This window comes from Hippocampus guttulatus, chromosome 20 (genome assembly GCF_054856545.1).
Source record: "Hippocampus guttulatus isolate MCC_2025c chromosome 20, RoL_Hgut_1.0, whole genome shotgun sequence".
Taxonomy (NCBI): domain Eukaryota; kingdom Metazoa; phylum Chordata; class Actinopteri; order Syngnathiformes; family Syngnathidae; genus Hippocampus; species Hippocampus guttulatus.
In genome coordinates, this window is record NC_141280.1 from 1,580,444 (window position 1) to 1,598,565 (window position 18,122).

The window sequence follows — 18,122 nt, forward strand, 5'->3', positions numbered from 1 at the left end:
TTTGCCGAGCGCGTGCGTCTCACCCCTGACTGCAGGTCCACCAGAGTGTGGGTGAGGATGATGTTAAACACGGCGTGAGATCGGCTGCTCTCTTCATTCATGTTTGTGGAGGCCACCGTACGAGATTTATTTCCCTCCGACATCAGAGATTCAATGTCCTGCCAGAATCAGAAGGAACAATGGTCACTTTTTCGCATGTCTTCAGAAAACCAACAGGCATTTGTAAGCAGACTTAAACAAAGCATCCGTTCCAAGTGCTAACCGCCGCCATACCTTGTAGCTAGCCACAGCCAGGCGTGATAGGCCATCAACATAAGGTCCCAAAACGTTGTGCTCCCTCACTCTCAGCGTTTGACGGCTTCTACAAATACAAACGGATGGTATCATTAAGAGCTCCTGCTTTCCAAATGCACTGTACCATAGAAATCACATACATAGATATATAGAACCAACACCGCCTTGATTGGCTTGGTCCGTGTGTCACACGCACACACTAATGCAAAAAAATATCCATCCATCCATTTTCTAATCCGTTTATCCTCAGGAAGGGACCCCGGGCGTGCCAGAGCCTATCCTAACTGTCTTGGGGCAGTAGGCGGGATACACCCTGAACTGGTTGCTAGTCGATCACAAGGCACGCACAGACAATCGACCATTCACGCTGCCAATCACACCTAGGGACAATTTAGAGTGCTCCACGAACCTGCCATGCAGGTTTTTGAAACGCGGCAGGAAACAGGGAGTACCACGTGGGCACAGGCAGAACAGGCAAACTCCGCACAGGAAGGCCGGAGCCGGAATTGAACCTTGCACTTCTGGCACGATGCGCAATGTTCAATCAATAGTCCTTCCTAAAAGATTTGGTGCGCGTGTACTGGACACCAGTCATTGGTTTTCCTCACCCTTTAGGGTCGAGCAGGTCTCGGACTTTCTCATTGTAAATCTCCATGTAGGAGACTTCCACAGTGAAGCTCTCTCCCTCCCCAGCTTCCCGCATGGTCCTGGAGAACAAGGAGCTGCAGAGGCGAGGGATCAAACCAGGCTGCTCTGCTGAGCCCATCATGGTGTAAGACTTCCCGGAGCCTGAAGTAGTGTCACAGTTCACATTTGAGGCACGAGGCACGAGGCAATCAAACTCCATGTCAACCTGTATTTTGTGACATTTTGTTTTGATGTTTGTGAAAATTTACCTTGTGCCCGCGACGGGTATTTTGTTTATTTCGCTCAATTTAGAAATGTTATATTGTGAAAAGCACCGGCGCTAAAGCACAAAACCTTCTTTTAAACCGTCACCACCACTTGCACACCTCTTGTCAGGAGTACACATGCAATCGTTGGAGTAAACGCGTAATTTAGCTATTGGGGCCTGAGGCACGCAACAACCGGTCCAGTCTGACTGCACCCTTTCCACATCATGCATTAAAGTCCAGAAGTGCTCCTAAAATAACCGCAGGAGACATTTTACACTCCAGTAAAGCCATACTGGACGTGAGTCATTGCTTTCCTTCACATAATAATTGTCCCTGAATCAATTCTAATAGAAATCGACTGTGTGAGGTGATTGTTCGTTTAGGAGAGATCACATTTTGTCAAATGGGCACATTTTATAGACTCTCCTTTACATTTTGGAAGAAATGTAAACACTTTAATTGCATTTTTCCCCTCTAATTTGGCAAGAACAACAATAATAAGAATCATAACGTTCGCGCTCATGGGTCATAAAGTACCTTACTTACCCGTTTGCCCATAGGCAAAGATGCAGGCATTGTAACCCATGAAGGCGTTGTCTAGTAAACTCTCCCCAAGGCACTGGAACACTACTTCTTGACCTGTAAACACATAAAGGAACAAATAAAGTGGAAAATGGATGCAAGTTGTCCTTCACCTTCAAGTTAATCTCAAAGGCAACGGGGGGGACTCACTACAATCAATGTTGAGCAATTATTTTTCCCGGAGAATGTGGTTGAATTCTTATTTGTTATCTAATGATGGGTGAAAATAGCCATGTTCTATTTTTCAACCTTTTATTCTTGATTTTTTTTTTGTCGTTTACGCGTGACTACATCCTAGCAGTAAGAGAGTCCATGTATTTCCCTCGCTCCATAAATAGTTCAGAGCTCGGCCAACATTCTGTGATGAGGTCGGTATTAGAACCGAGTCATCAAGCACACAAGCTAAAAACGGCACAGAGTCTGATAAAAAGCAAACCTGCGAACTTGTCTTTCTGGGATTCATCCATGGACCAGAAACAGTGATCATAAGCAAACACCTGAGGAAGAACAAGCCGTCATGGAAGGTATTATTATTTCCAGAGCTACTTAGTGCAGGGGTGTCCAAGCTATGGCCCGGGGCCAAGTTTGGACACCCCCGACTTGGCGTATTGAAAACAAAAGATGATGTGACATATTTTAATTCAAGACTAACCTTTGCCTGATTCCTAAGGGAAAAGAGATTGGAAAAATTAGCACTCACATTTATTTAAATTAACTATCAAACAAAATGTAATAAAATGTACAGTGCGTAGGTGAGAGCAAGAACACGTGTAAATTATTCATTGCGTGGGACCACAAAATACACATAAGTAAAAACATGACTGTTATCCAGGCAGATGCTATTACGATGTTAGTTAGATTTACATGGATTTTCAACCTGGAATTTGAGTTGGAAACTTTGTATGTGTTTGTTGCCAGCGGTTAGGACATTGATGGCTCTGTGCTGGCTTATTAACATAAATACAAGACGTAAAAAAATATGAACCACAAATTGCAATTGCCAAAAAATAAAAAAATAAAAAACTACCATTTTTGAGCAGGTACATGTCATTTCATTATCTCATAGCACCTACTGTCCAAAGAATCAACATGGTACTCATATAGAAGCAAATTTGGAATCCATTAAAACCCGAGTTTCAATTTCAAATGATTCATGAATTGAGATTCTTGGCAAGAATGCAACCTTGTATCCCCCATACTCGTATGATCAAATGCCAGCATGCTGGGTTAATTTTATTGTCTACCCGTAACATAAAATTGTTCACTGATGCTACATATATTTCTTTTACATTACTGAAATGTGAGATAGGGTGTGATTCCACATTTATATTTTCACAGACATGACTAGTGAACATGGCTGTGTGCTCGTTTTTAAAGTTTGTATCTTGTACAAACTTGTCAAGAAATTTAAAAATATTGTCTTGTACATGTGATACTGTTTGGGACATGTTTGTTTGACATTACCAGTTCTGTTTGAAGAAGAAAAAAAAACAGCAAATGGTTTAAAACTTAAAGCACGATCTCCGACAGCAGATTCGATTTGACTTTGCAAGAGCGCCTGATAAATTGGGCAGGGAGTGGTGTACATTAGACACGTTGTGTGCACGATGGGGGTTGGGGGTGACTGTCTTCAAGCAAGCAGACATATCAATTAGGCTTTTGAAAAAAAGACCGCTGAGGTAGTCATGGCCGCACATGGGCTGAAACAAGGCCTCACTGTGGGAGATTTGCTGGCCCGTGAAAGAGCAACATTAAGTCCTGTCCTCTCCTGGGCTGGCGAGGACATTCCTAAGATAACTGGCAGCGAATCCCAGCTCCAAGGAGTCACTAAAATGGAGGGGAGGAGGAAGGTAAGGCTGACTAACCAAGTGTAGGCACGCTCTGTAGGATGACAGCATACATAAGATGCACAACAACTTTCAAGTTGGGAAATGATAAAAATTGTGATAAAATCAACAGCCAACAGTTATTATCAAAAGCAAACAGAGATAAGAGAGAAGAATTACACTCCCATTTCTAGTACACTTGTCCTCAAGAGATGATAAACATAACCAAACTTCAAGGGCAGCTTTCAGAATCCGGCACACTCATCCCCTCCCGCCAAAAAAAAAAATAAATCATAATCTGTGAAAGAATGCAAATGTATGGTCACTGGCATTACAGTAGGTGGTCTCCCAAGTTATGAGAGCAGTAACAAGGGTTCATTAATCTCTCCCGTCTAGAGGGTCTGACGGAACTTGCTATATTGGTGGCTTGCCGTGGATACCTCGGGTGCTACAATATATTAACATCCATCCCCCGAGGCTTACGCAGCAACTCGGCTCAAGCTGTCAGGCAACAAGCTGACAAAGCACAAACCTTGGTAACGCGGCGAGTCAGTGACTTGCCTTACAACCAAGGCATCTGCTGGACATACATTTTGCTCACAATGACAAAGGTATATGCTAATTAGGCCCATTCAATGTTTTGATGAAAATCTTGCTTTTCTCTTTCTGTATGATCCTTTGTGGAAGTCTGTCCCTGTGTTAAAGAGAGCTGGTAAAACCTGTTCGGATTATGCCTAAAGGGGAATACACGTGGCTGAAGCATGTCAGGGCAGAAGCGACACACTGACACACAAAAAATGTTTAGCATGGCTATGTACGCAGGGAGCATCTCAAAAAATGGGCTTTCTTTTCAAACAAGACTGGGCAGTAAGCGACACACCCTTTGTAAAGAGATGCATGATTTAGGAAGGACGTGTAGGTGGGGGATAGGAGTCTCCTCCACCAAACATTGGCTGCTAACCAGACAAGCTCGTTACAGCCTGTCCAGTATATGCACTGCTACCAGTACAGAGAACAAGATGAATTCCTTTGGTATTAATAATATGTGCACACAACTAACCAACAGCTGCCATACTTTTTTTAAGAATGGCAGTTGAACAAGATAAGAATCTTATAAATTCAAATTATATGTCATTATCCATGCAAAAATGAAGCCTATGTAGTTGCCTCCAAATTTAGGTGACAAGTTACAATCTTGCGTCAAAACCTCTGTTGAGCACAAGGAACAATTAAACAAATAGTTCTCTGATGTCAAAGAAACACCTTCAAGAAATGTTGCACATTGCTTGGTGCTATTCATAAAAAAGACACTTCCTGTGGGCTTCTTGTCAAAATCAAATGTCTAGTCAAAAGTCAAAAAGTACAAACGTATGGCGCCAAGTCTAATCAAATTGTTCATAATACAAACATGTAAACTAGACCATACAAATATGGCAGGTAAGGGTTTAAATAGTGAGGTTTGTACTCAAAAGGAAAGTAATGAATGGAATACACTAAGAAAACAAATCCTCAAAAAAAGTCACAAAATTGAAGAGATATTTGATCCAAATAAAAATGTGACGCAGGTTCACATTTCAAAAAAATCTTTGGCGATGAACAATTACAAATTCTTGTTCCGTGTCCACTGTGTCAATATTAAATCTTGCATTAAAACAAATTATTTTAAATTAAATTGTGTTTCACTTACCGGGGGTCTCCTTTGCTCAAAGTTCCAATGGCAGGATTCAATATTGTCTGGTTTCCTTCCATTTCTACCACACATTTTGCCGTGAGGTCTTTTTCTGGAGAGATGAATATTGAACATTTTAAAACAAGTACAAAATATGATTGTCTATGGACAATAACGCGGCTTACATCAGCTGCCCATTTGCATGAGGTCAAAAGTCATCATAAATTTCCACAGCAGTCATGAGCACGACTGAGATTTCAACAACAGGTGCCGACCAGGTATAGGAATAAAATCTATTCTTAAAGTGTGCCTTCAAGATATCTTTCTCCAGCACCTTATATATGTACACAGGATGTAGTGTATCACGCCTTCTCCATTCAGTCACCCTGACACACAAAAGCAAATCTCTCAATATAAACGAACAGGGATAATAGTCTCAAATACCCACCGGAGCTGGACAGAATTATTAAAAGCCTGTGCCTAATGGACAACTTAAAACCATTAATACATGGTGACTAGCTGTGTGACCTTTTCTCTCACCTCTTCTGCTCATTGGTCGCAGACGAACTGCGACCTTAACGTTGGAGTCGTTGATCTTGTTGTCATCCATTGTGCTGTCTGGCGAATGGGACAAATAAAAAGTTAATTTGATTATTCCGTACAGCACAAATTATGAAACCCCATCGGAACCACAATGGAATTTTTTGAAGATTTGGAAGGCAACAGAGACGCAGTTAAAAAAACGACAAATCACACCCCACGACAGACAAAGTAATCAAATAAAAGCTGAAGACATAAAACTTCAATTTGAGGTGTACAACTAAAGACTTGCCGTGTGAAAGTGCGACGTTCAACAGTCACCGACGTCCCCTTTCAGTTAGCCAATGACGCTAACGAGAGCTGACTGACAGAAAGGAAACTATTTTTAAACATAGTTCAGTTGAAAGAAACGGACTGTCTTATTCGATCAAACCTCGGTTTATATTTGCAGGTTTTACAAGAGTCACTTACGGTGGTCCGGGGGCATTGCGTGGGTTCATCCACCTGTTTGTTGTATTTCCTGAAAGTTGCCGTAGAGATCCGTCAAACCATGTCACCTCACTGCTCAAGGATTTACTAGGGTGAGAGTTCGCCCACGAACAACTTGCCAGTCGGCATCTGATCTGTAAGCCACCTGTTCAGTCGCACGTGGACGACTTCACCGCAGCTAGGTCGCTCCTTATGCTATACAAGTCTTTTGTTTACGTTCTCAACGATGTTGACACACAGACTGTGAGAAACAAGACACTCGTCGTCGTAAAAAAAAAAGATATCCGTCGTCACCATGTCGGGAAATGTTATGTATCAGCACAAAAACATTTTTCAAGCCGGCTATGATTTTGAAATTCTCTAACTAGACGGCTGATTAGCAATATGCACACCAGCGGCCGTAAGTGGTAGAATACTGTATCAGGGGTGTGCAAAGTCGGTCCTCAGGTGCCACCGTCCTGCCTGTTTTCCAGCTATTTCGGCTGCAACATGCCTGATTCATTTCTATCCCCACTGTTCAAGTGCAATGATTGATATGTACTGTATCCGCGTCTTGTTCTGTTCTTCCTTTTTAAAGATTGCAATTGAATGTGGCCACCCCATGGTTTTATTTCTTCGACCATTCAATAAAGTATTTTCCAAAATAGGAGTGTTTCATTGCGTGCGTGTTTGTGAAATTTACTTTTAGATTTACTCTACATTAAATGACATACACATGACATACTGTATTTATCTGTATGCAAATATGTAATCATACCACATTGTATAGTTTGTTGTACATGTAGGTCTGCATATATTTGCATTTGCTTTTAATTTGCCATAGTTTGCTCATCAGTGTGCGCGCTTGTGTGAATGTACAGCAGAAATGAATGCGTGGATAGCTTTTGCAGCTTAAAGATGATCCCAAAAATGTCTTTATTTTACTTTTTGCAGGAATACGATGAAAAACGACTCACACGCAGGTTTTCTAAATGATCAATTTTTTTCCCCATAAATACACTATGAAAAACAACTCACACTGCCATCAGAGGCATTTTTAAATCGTAATCACATGTAGTAAACCTGTTTAGCTTGTTGTGCAAAATGCGCATATTGGTTTTAACGCGCAATTCCTTTTACGCCGTTTTACGACACGCCCAACTGTTTAACGATAAGCCGTGTTCTGATGCAACGTGACGTTGTTTACTATTTTTGCCTACAGGTGTGGTCACTGTGCGTCTGTAAAGTTCTTTATCACCGTTGAATTTAGGCGGATAACAGATACGGAGGAATGGGGAAGCCAAAGAAAAAGAGTAAGTTTTCGTCAAAGTGACAGGCTCCCGGAGGTCATTGCTAATGCTAACGAAAGTCATTTCTCTTGTGTGGTTGATCCTCTCAATTTGTAAGTAGTTTGCAAATTTTCATAACTACATATTTCTTTATGGCAGGTGACCTCAGTCGAGCTGAACTGATGATGATGACAATCGCCGATGTCATCAAACAGCTGGTTGAAGCACACGAAGAGGGAAAAGACATCAACCTCAACAAGTATGGAACAAACACTGAGACACTTCACATATTGTATTTTGATGTCTGGGCAAAGACGTTATGCAGTAAACTATATTAAACAATCCTTGCGCTGTAATGACAAATGGAAGTACGGCCCACACAGTGCAGAGAAGAGATCCGATTGTGTTTTCTATTGGAAAAAATTAGGTCATCAAAGCATGAGAAAAGGCTCTTCATATAATATAGTATGGTTCTATGCCACTGCAAACTACAACCACAATAACAAACCCTTTGTTAGATTGATACTTCTCTGAGTTAATCAAAACTTTATTACCTTTGTAACGACTGAATTAAAATGGCCAAGTAGAGTAAGGCTCCATGTCAGTGGACATTAGTATTGGAAAAATGCCAGGTAGCCAATGATCATGAATTCTCAACTAATGTAATGTTAAAATACACTTCTAAAAATAAACAACAGTTGTTCCCCATTGCAGCTACTGTATTCACACTTCTCAATTATTTTCTAATAGACTGAAAACAAAGACCTCCGCTAAATATGGCCTGGAGGCTCAGCCTCGCTTGGTGGATATTATAGCCGCTGTTCCTCCACAATACCGCCGTGCTTTGGTACCCAAACTAAAGGCCAAACCAATCCGCACTGCCAGTGGGGTAAGTAGCTCGCTGAAATGTAATAAACATTGTTGACAGTGCCCTCACATTACTATTATATCATGTGTAAAATTTGATTCCTCATGATATGTAGAAAAGTGGTGGTCCCCCCCCCCCCGTCTCTTGTTACAGATTGCAGTTGTCGCTGTGATGTGTAAACCACATAGATGTCCACACATCAGCTTCACAGGCAATATTTGTGTGTAAGTGACAGCTGCCCTCAAATGTAATTATTCTTACCTCCACAAACAAGTTCAACTTGAATTGTCTGTGCAATTATTTGGGTCTTAACACAAATATCAAGAAAAATAAGAAGAAAAGGTGCACTTACTTTTTTTGTTGCCAATGATACTATTGTGTACAGAATTGGTTGTAATTACTTCAAAATACCCATTATCTTTTTCTAAGAAGACAGGCGTAGGTACATCATGTTCTGTCATGCTCATGTTTGTAGGTACTGCCCTGGTGGGCCGGACTCAGACTTCGAATACTCCACACAGTCTTACACCGGTTATGAGGTAAAGTTTTTCAGACTCGCATATTTGCTCTTCTACATCAGTGGCCTCAACCATTTATTTTTACGTACTTAAACTGTTGAAGACCATGGGACTCATTTATCATTCGTGCGTATGCAGAGAAGTGCCTGACAGCAGTCGGCAGGATTCTGGGGGTGTGTCACTTTGCCATTTGCTCTTTCTGAAAGGGAAGGGATTAAAAAATAATAAATGGGAAAAAAGTCATTCAAAGCCCTACTACCTGTTGGGGGGGTTTTTTTCATTGTCATAGCCCACCTCAATGAGAGCCATTCGAGCGCGATACGATCCCTACCTTCAGACCAGACATCGGGTGGAGCAGGTCAGTCGTATGCTCTCAGCGTGGCGGTTGATACCACTGGCCAATGAGAGCATGTAAATAGACACGAATGCCATAACTTTATTATCGCACTATGCACAGCATCAGCACACAACTACATCAACTTGCCTGGCAATTTTCCTTCTAATTAAGCTTATTGATCTGTTTCCAATTCACCGAACACAACAATCGGCATCAACATCTATGTATTTGGTGTGATCTGCAGCTCAAGCAGCTGGGCCACAGTGTGGATAAGGTGGAGTTCATTGTGATGGGCGGGACCTTCATGGCTCTGTCTGAAGAGTACAGGGATTACTTCATTCGGAATCTGCACGACGCTTTGTCCGGACACACTTCAAACGATGTGGCCGAGGCTGTAAGGTACCCAAAAGCTTATCAATTGAACTGACGTGACAATAAATTGACTTTGTAAAAGAGATAAGAATGTAAATCGTAAAGTTTTCAGCATTAAAGAGACGTAGTGAGTCTCTTTAACACTGAATGTTACCAGACAGGTGCAATAATTTTCCCGATGCATATTCACCACATCACCATTGGTAAATCAACAATCCCATCCATACATACAGTACATAGATTTTCTGCTTGTCACCGATTTGTGTCACTGATGAGCTACGACTACTACTACTACTACTCCCTCGACTGGTGGCTTGTCAATCTCACGAGTAGACAATGTGGTGATTTTTTTTTCTCCTGAGCAATATGATAGTTATCCCCTAAACTCTTTCACAAAAGTTAAGAATAATACAGCAGCAAATGAAAACAAAATACAGCAGCGAGTGAATGTACACTAGAGGGAGCTGTTTCACTATCTGATCACTTCTTCACATAGCAGAGGCAAAAATCTAATCCAAGAAGGGGGCGAAATGTCCATCCATCTATCCATATTCCGGGGGGGGGGGGTGCTGGAGCCTATCCCAGCTGCCGTCGGGCAATAGGCGGGGGACACCCTGAAACGGTTGCCAGCCAATCGCAGGGCACACAGAGACAAACAACCATCCGCGCTCACACTCACACCTAGGGGCAATTGTGAGTGTTCAATCAGCCTGCCATGTATGTTTTTGGAATGTGGGAGGAAACTGGAGCACCCGGAGAAAACCCACGCAGGCCCGAGGAGAACATTCAAACTCCACACAGGAAGGCCGGAGCTGGGATCTAACCCACGACCTCTGCTGGGGTGGCGGGATGGGGCAAAGTGTATCGATGCAAATGGGGCTTTTGAGGACTAGCTTGTTAGCCATTGTTGTTCTTGAACAAATTGTTCCCTGAACTTGTACTCTGACCACACAATACATTCAAACTGACCCCTTGGTCTTTGACACTAACTCACCATAACAGAACCCATTCCATTCGATGAAGCTTTAATGTCCACGAGACGTCTGATCCAAAATCCAAGAGAAAAAGGGCCATCTCTGGGAGTGTTTTGGGTCTGCTTCCATTGATTTCTCGCTTACTGAGTTGCTGAGCTATGAATGAAATTGTGCCCACGCCTGCTCAGAATGGATGAGGAGCAACTTTTCAGATGACTTGGAGAAGATTCAAAGTCAAAGTAGAATTACCAATTTGTTCAGGAGCTGACGACATCAGATGATTTGGACCAAATAGCTTTTTCACAGGACTATGTTTGTTTACTTCCCTAAAGACTGATAAGACCAAGGAGAGCAGTTTGGTTGTGCGTCATTTTCCCAGAATAAGTATGTGTCTGCAGTGTGTGTGTAAAAAAAAAAAAACCGCTTATCAGCTATCAACAGGACTTGTTAAGATGCTTTGATTGCAGTAATTGCTATGGCGTTTCAATGGCAAGATGGTGGCGTGCTGTGTGTTTGTATTTTTAGTGTGTGTGTGTGTGCCCATGTGACACTCACCTCTCACCACGGCCATGCTGTTCCAAATATTTTCACATCAGTGAGATGCGTTGAGATCATCACCCAAGATAATAGACTTTTTTTTTTTTATTGATTCATTTCGCACAATCCGATTGTCCTCTCGGCAGCACAAACTCCCATAATTGGTGTAGATCAACCAGCAGACTGTAAAAGATGGGTGTTTACGACTGGCGCCTGCAGAATCAGAAGAAATGTGAGCTGGCATGAAGGGAGCGTATGGTCATTGCAAAATGAAAGCAATGAGATATTTCTGTTCACTTACTTGAAATGAAGCTGAAGTTTCACAACGGCTAAAAACGAGTAGGCATTTGTCGACCTGACAACTTGCCTACTGTCAACTTTGATTCGAAGAAAAGGTCAGAACAGTTTGTGTAACTTTCATTTTCAACAAATTAGGGGATGAGAGGCAGCAAAGAACTACAATTGGAACTTTGGGTTTTGGTGCTGTGAATTGACTAGCCACCACAACCTCCCCTTTTACAAGAGCTCTGTATCATTACAAAAAAAAAAATTAAAAATGTATTTATGAAGTGTCCAGCAAAAATATTAGTTCAATCCTGTTCTCATTTTAAATGACGTGAGGGCTGGATACCAACCACATACAAGGAGAATTTGTCTTCAGTATTTGTTAATAATGAATTCAATACAAGTGACTTAAACAGCAGTATTGGCTTTATTCAAGCTTTTTTTTTCTCTCCCTCCTACTGTGGCCTGGAATGAGAGCAATTACAACCATCATAACCACTAAAGTCAAGGGCAGTTAAACCAAAACAATGTGCTGAAAAATGTTGAGTTAGCTGATGATGCTTTCTTGGCTTAATGTTTTAACTACAAGGGGCACCTTTCACAGTACATATACTGTCATCCATACGAGCCAAATCAAAGTACCGATACTGATAGTATGCATCCATTTACAATCAAAACTTTCAAAATCATGTATTTAGATTGCATTTGACGAAACGCAAATACTCATTAATATCTCATTTAATATTTGCTTTGCAATCACATTTTTTTAAAATTTGCTATCATATAAATTTTATTCCATCTGCATGTCCTTAATGCGAGGTTAATGTTAACTCTGCGAGTAATGAGCCTTGCACGCGCTCTCACCATGTAAATTGATGTTGCTAAATTACCCCGATAATGTTGTCTCTGTCAAACTATGTGAATAAGTTATGTTGATTTAAATATATATATACACACACACACACACAACACCACAGGTACTCTGAGCGCAGTAACACCAAGTGTGTTGGAATCACTATCGAGACGCGGCCCGACTACTGCCTCAAACGACACTTGAGTGACATGCTGGGATACGGCTGCACAAGACTGGAGATCGGTGTCCAGAGTGTGTATGAAGATGTGGCCAGAGATACGAACAGGTCAGTGTGCTGGCTGCAAGAGTCTGAAAGACTGGCCTGACTGACATGACCTTCTGTGGGGTTTTTTTTTTTTTTTGGTGTGTGAACATGTTCCTACAGGGGCCACACAGTTCGAGCCGTGTGTGAGTCTTTCCACCTTGCAAAAGATGCCGGCTTCAAGGTGGTGGCCCACATGATGCCGGACCTGCCCAATGTGGGCATAGAGAGAGATGTGGAGCAGTTCATTGTAAGTGTCTATATTGCTCTTGTTACTTATATTAGTCTGAGGGGTAGGGGTAGTATTTTAGTTTTAGAGAGTTGCGAAATAGAATGCTTCACAGGGACAGTTCAATCAGAATCAGAATCATCTTTATTGGCCAAGTATGTAGAACACACAAGGAATTTGTCTCCGGTACAACACGCTGCATTAGTATCATCATGAACAAGGACATGACAAGTAGGTCTGGAAGGACATTTCGTAATGCAAGTGAACCGTAGTGCGGTGGTACCACCCAGTGACAACTGTGAGACAATGTGCAAAGTATCAAGCAGAGCTAAAGTGATCAGTGGTAGAATACAATACTATGACGGTTTGTACAGTTGGTGCAGAAAATCATTGAACCATTTTAGAGTGACCAGTAGCAGTATTTGATGTACAAGAAAAGGGACTACGTCAGTGACTGTTATTAAAAAAAAGTTATTGTGGCCCCTTGCAACTATGAGATTTCGAGAATAGCTTATTTTCCTAATGCAAATTTTCATCCCGTCCGGTTTGTTCTGACTTTATTCAGGTTGATACCCAGACATTAAGGTGATGCCTCAACTCATTAGCTTTGTTGTTCACGCCATCGTCACGTCTCGTTTGGCTCTGCCTCACCATGCGTCATTACTACTTTGCGCACAGTGGTGCGGTGTCAAAGAAGTCCTTCAAGTAGAATCCAAAATAGCAACACTGTCAGTCGCGACTGTGAGGTGACTCAAAAGAAGAGGCTGTCAGATGTCTCTCAGCAGCAGGCTCGCTCTGCTGCTCTGATTGGAAAGGCAGCCTTAATGCGAATGTGACGAATCCGAACAAAGCGTGACTGTAGGATATCTGCAACTCAGTTTGATACTTTGAACAATTTCTGCTTATTTGGTTGGTTTTTGCTCTCTTGAACAAAAAAATTAAGTCATTAAAAAATGCAATGATGCAAAACAGAGACGTGTAACTAATCGCTGAGTGAGATTGTGACACGCCCCTGCGGCTCTTATGGAAATGTGTCAGTCGGGTGTCTCAGCACCGGGCGCTTGCAACACTTTCTCAGTTTTTAGTGTCTCTTGAACTTTTTAAATGTTTTTTTTTTTTTAATCTCTGTGTCTAATATGTTATACCCGCAAAGGTGTGACTCACTGCATTGTGAAAAAGTTCAAAGCCTGGATTTCCTCTACAGATAATAAAAATGCAGGTACAATGGGCGAACCTAACGGAATTATTTTGAGAACCTGAGAAGAAGTGAACCTTTTTTTTGAGGGGGGGGGGGGGTATTTATAGTTTGCGATTTGGAGTTCAAAGCCCTTTCCCCCTTCCATTTTTCTGTATGCGGCCCCCAAAGGAAAAACCTTGGACACCTCTGCTGTAAATGAACGAATTTTGGATCCCGGGGGATGCCAAAAAGGTTTTTAGAAGTATTTAGTGTTTGGCATGAACAGGCATTGGGAAAACATCTTTGGTTTGTTCAACAGTTTGGACTGGGATGACCTGTAAATTGTGTCCAACGACATGACGCTACGGGTTTTGAATCCACAATTTAGTTCAATTAGACGAAGAACAGTTTATTTGTCCGGGTTTGTCGTCAAGAAATAGAAACAGTCTATAACTAACACTAGTTAACCACAGCCCAGAATTTAGTCGGAGAGTGGCCTGTAATGATTCGGTTTATAAGCTCGACGAGGCAGGGCATTGATGGTGGCGTAGTGAATGTCACATGTTACCATCCTCCGCAAAACCAAGAGCCAGACCATCAACGCAAGCAGAAGATTAATGCTTACCAACGTGCCGCGGTGCTGTCGTCTTGAAATCTCGTATTTATTTTTATCATCTAATTGGCGAGAACAAATCAAATGTTTGTGTTAATGGCGCAAGCATCAGATGAGATTTCAGCGGAAAGATTTTGGATCAATAGAGCCTCCTTGAAAATTGAATTCTAGCCTCATTGGCGCTGGCTCCAGTCGTGATGAGCCAGACGAAGCCCGGATATGATTTTTGTCTTGTAATAATAATCAAATGTATTCTATTTGTTTTGAACGGGATCTTAGAGAGGCAGCCGTCAGACCGGATGACAGTCACTGCAGGCAGAGAGCGTCTGTCGCACAACTCTGCATGGTCCTTGCCTCTCCCGTGGTTGTCCTGATAGTGAAATTCGATTACAATTCCCCTCTAGCCTGCGATCCTCTCTCACTTATCTCTCGTTTACAGATGCTCTCTGTCCAGACAGAGACGTCCTTAACAGCGTTCCCTCTCCTTTACGCAGCAAGAGCTGTGATATGAGTACTAAATAATATTGTATCGAGTTAAAACACACCCGAATAATCTTCAGACATTTTTATAGGTAGGACTATAATATTATTGCAGTCTGGTTTCATTCCTACTCCGATTAGGTTTAGTGCCCAGCAACGTGGAAGAGGAGTGAGTGACAACAACCTAGTTTCAAGAGACTTTTCAAACTTGCAGTCAGCAGAGAGACGCGTAAGAAACTGTTTTGAGCAACAGCATGGACAGATTTATACACAAAAACAGTTCAGGTTTTATTTTATATATCTAGTTTGTAACAGTCAATTATTTGATTGTATCGACCTTGATGTGACGCGGGCAGCCATCAATATCGCCAAACAAATTTCTGGGTGTCTACCTACAGGATTGATTGAAGAAGGATTCTGGTTCGTCGTGGTACGATTTAGGCCGGGAACACCAACCAACAACACTCGTGTGTGTTGTTGCAGGAGTTTTTTGAGAATCCGGCATTCAGGCCCGATGGTTTAAAGCTGTACCCGACTTTGGTGATTCGGGGTACGGGCCTGTATGAGCTGTGGAAGACGGGCCGCTATAAGAGCTACACGCCTAGCACTCTGGTCGACCTGGTGGCGCGAATCCTGGCGCTGGTGCCGCCCTGGACAAGAGTTTATCGTGTGCAGAGGTAAGTGTTGATGGGATTGAAAAAAAAAAAAGGGACTCGATCACGGGTTTGATCAGAAGATGGAGCAACATATCTAGTTGAACATCGCCATTCGTTCAGTTTAGTTACATTAATTAGCTTGATTTTATACCCTACGATACCCAACAACTGTTATTGCATTTCTTCTATAGAGTCTGTTCAGGGCCTTGCTTTCCTGAAATCATTTGCTCTGTCTCCACCCATTAGGGACATCCCAATGCCATTGGTGAGCTCCGGAGTGGAGCACGGAAACCTGCGAGAGTTGGCAATAGCCAGGATGAAGGATATGGGCACTGAGGTGAGACGCCCTTATTAAACTAAAAGACGAAAAAGGAGTGCAAACACTCACCGGGATCACCAAAGACCTCAGAGCATAGATCAAATTGATGCTAACTGCGGAATTTGCCTGAGCTCGTGTGGTAGGGGAAGAGGACAGATTTATAAACCCGCCGAGAATAGATCAGAACCAATGGAGCAAAGAATGGAAGCGAAGTACCTTCCCCGAGTTCATTCCAATTGATAACACCTGCGCCATCAGACTCCCCTTAGGACCTGCTGGCAACCTCCAACATTCATCGGCCAACTTTACCTTTAATTCCCTTCCGCACGACAGAGCATGATCGCGTGCTTCCATGAAAATGACTACTTTCCTTGTGAGTGAGTCTCACTGGAATGCAGTAACCAAGAATGCGTGTGCATCATTAGTTATTACCGCTACCAAAGGAAAGATATACAGTGCATCTCAAGAGACAACATATCCTTTTTTCAAAAGGGTGTGTTGTTATTAAAGTGAGACTACAATGTCCAGTATGCAGGTTGCATAAGTGCACACAACCTCAAATGCTCATACTCAAGCCAACTAACGGTACGTGGTGGGGGGGGGGTTTTCCTTCCTCCTGTGCAGTGTCGAGATGTTAGAACCAGAGAAGTTGGCATTCAGGAGATTCACCACAAAGTTCGACCGTACCAGGTGGGCGAAAGCATCCTGGAGATGGTCCAAGAAAGATTGCGATAGCGCTAGCTGCTGTGTTCAGGTGGAGCTCGTGCGGAGGGACTATGTGGCCAACGGTAGCTGGGAGACCTTCCTCTCCTATGAGGATCCCGAGCAGGACATTCTGATAGGACTGCTGCGTCTGCGCCGCTGCTCCCCGCAGTCGTTCCGAGCGGAACTGAAAGGGGGCGTGTCCATCGTCCGCGAGCTGCACGTGTACGGCAGCGTGGTCCCCATAAGTAGCCGGGACCCCAGCAAGTTCCAACATCAGGTGCGCAAGTCAAAAACTGATGGCACACTCTTGTGGTTTAGGTGGAGTTGAACTGACCTTGTTTACTTTTGGTTCATTAGGGATTCGGGATGATGTTGATGGAAGAAGCGGAGAGAATTGCGACGGATGAACACGGCTCCTACAAATTAGCGGTCATCTCAGGTTCGATTTAGAAATATCGGATGACTTCTTTAATATCCCGTTACTTGATATTTCGGGGAAGCCCCGCATATTTGTGGCTCTGCGTTCGAAAACCTCACCTATAGGGCGCTGGCCAAAGCTATAGCTGCATTGTATTCGATTGCCAAAAGAAACAATTGTATTTGCTTAATCATTTGCTGCAATCTTGTAGCATTTATCGAAATCCTTTTAGTTGGCGTAAGTTACTCGCAGAGTTTCACTCGTCGCAGCGCACGCCTTTTCAACGGAGTTGTTTGTCTTTTCCTTTCCAGGTGTAGGAACACGGAACTACTACAGGAAGATGGGCTATGAGCTGGAAGGACCTTATATGGTTAAGCTTCTTTCCGAACCCAGATTGAACTGAACTAGGACGTTGTTTCTATCGGCATAAGACAGCCCGTTACATCACGTTTGTGCCATCGATGATTATCTTCCCCACTTTTTAATTTTATTTCATCAAGGTATGTCCAGGTAATGCCAGGACTGAGTTGGTTATCTTGAATGACATTGTGGTTGCATTCACACGACACGGCTCAAGTGGCATTCTTCCTTATCGGATACCCGCCTCGATTATGTTTCAGTCAATAAGGCAGGCACGTAATTAGAATTCATTTGGCCAGTACGGGCAGCTAGGTTAAACATCACACTGTAGAGAGAGCCCATTATGAGCCAAGTGGCTATTAATATTAGACGCAAAGAAGGTCCTGACCTGCTGGCTGTTGTGTAATTATGCCATTTTGATTTATTTCCGACTATTTAGGCCACATTAATTGATTCCTGTCGTCTCTTTAATCTCATTTCATGGATCTGTCCAAATGGTTTTGCAAAACGGAAATGTAAACCTTGGTTTTGTTTTGTTTTTTTGAAGAATAAAGTACAAAATATCACCGACGTCATGAATTGTGAGTTTGCAGAC

The 18,122-nt window shown here is 42.5% G+C and overlaps 2 protein-coding genes across 6 annotated transcripts in view; one reads left to right on the plus strand and one right to left on the minus strand.

Annotated features, from left to right (window-relative positions):
• Nucleotides 1-6,515, minus strand: part of LOC147187440 (kinesin-like protein KIF13B) — a 28,812-nt gene extending 22,297 nt beyond the window's left edge. The window contains exons 1-10 of one of the 4 annotated variants that reach the window (XM_086100316.1): nt 6,279-6,515; nt 6,100-6,171; nt 5,808-5,885; nt 5,286-5,379; nt 2,425-2,437; nt 2,209-2,269; nt 1,737-1,829; nt 903-1,083; nt 274-361; nt 24-158 (exon numbers count right to left, since the gene is read on the minus strand). In XM_086100316.1, the coding sequence (XP_085956442.1) occupies nt 24-158; nt 274-361; nt 903-1,083; nt 1,737-1,829; nt 2,209-2,269; nt 2,425-2,437; nt 5,286-5,379; nt 5,808-5,877 (735 nt within the window). In that variant the 5' untranslated portion in view covers nt 5,878-5,885; nt 6,100-6,171; nt 6,279-6,515. The remainder of the gene's footprint in view (nt 1-23; nt 159-273; nt 362-902; nt 1,084-1,736; nt 1,830-2,208; nt 2,270-2,424; nt 2,438-5,285; nt 5,380-5,807; nt 5,886-6,099; nt 6,172-6,278) is intronic. The other 3 variants (XM_086100315.1, XM_086100314.1, XM_086100317.1) reach the window with 3 other exon arrangements.
• Nucleotides 6,516-7,436: 921 nt separating this feature from the next.
• On the plus strand, nt 7,437-18,102 carry elp3 (elongator acetyltransferase complex subunit 3). Of its 2 annotated transcripts, XM_086100319.1 has the most exons (15): nt 7,437-7,588; nt 7,724-7,823; nt 8,315-8,453; nt 8,586-8,656; nt 8,908-8,971; nt 9,240-9,308; nt 9,532-9,686; nt 12,433-12,594; nt 12,694-12,820; nt 15,553-15,746; nt 15,972-16,062; nt 16,669-16,734; nt 16,799-17,026; nt 17,107-17,188; nt 17,479-18,102. In XM_086100319.1, the coding sequence occupies exons 1-15, from the start codon at nt 7,567-7,569 to the stop codon at nt 17,568-17,570; spliced, it is 1,662 nt and encodes a 553-aa protein (XP_085956445.1). In that variant the 5' UTR covers nt 7,437-7,566; the 3' UTR covers nt 17,571-18,102. The 2 variants fall into 2 exon arrangements, with proteins under 2 accessions (XP_085956445.1, XP_085956446.1); XM_086100320.1 differs by lacking the exon at nt 9,240-9,308.
• Nucleotides 18,103-18,122: the final 20 nt, after the last annotated feature.

Excerpts from the sequence above, each read along its gene's own strand:
- elp3 (XM_086100319.1), top strand. The coding sequence starts at position 7,567 with ATGGGGAAGCCAAAGAAAAAGA. Across the intron at positions 15,747-15,971 it reads AGAGTTTATCGTGTGCAGAG|GGACATCCCAATGCCATTGG; the intron begins GTAAGTGTTGAT and ends TCCACCCATTAG. Across the intron at positions 16,735-16,798 it reads ACAAAGTTCGACCGTACCAG|GTGGAGCTCGTGCGGAGGGA; the intron begins GTGGGCGAAAGC and ends TGCTGTGTTCAG.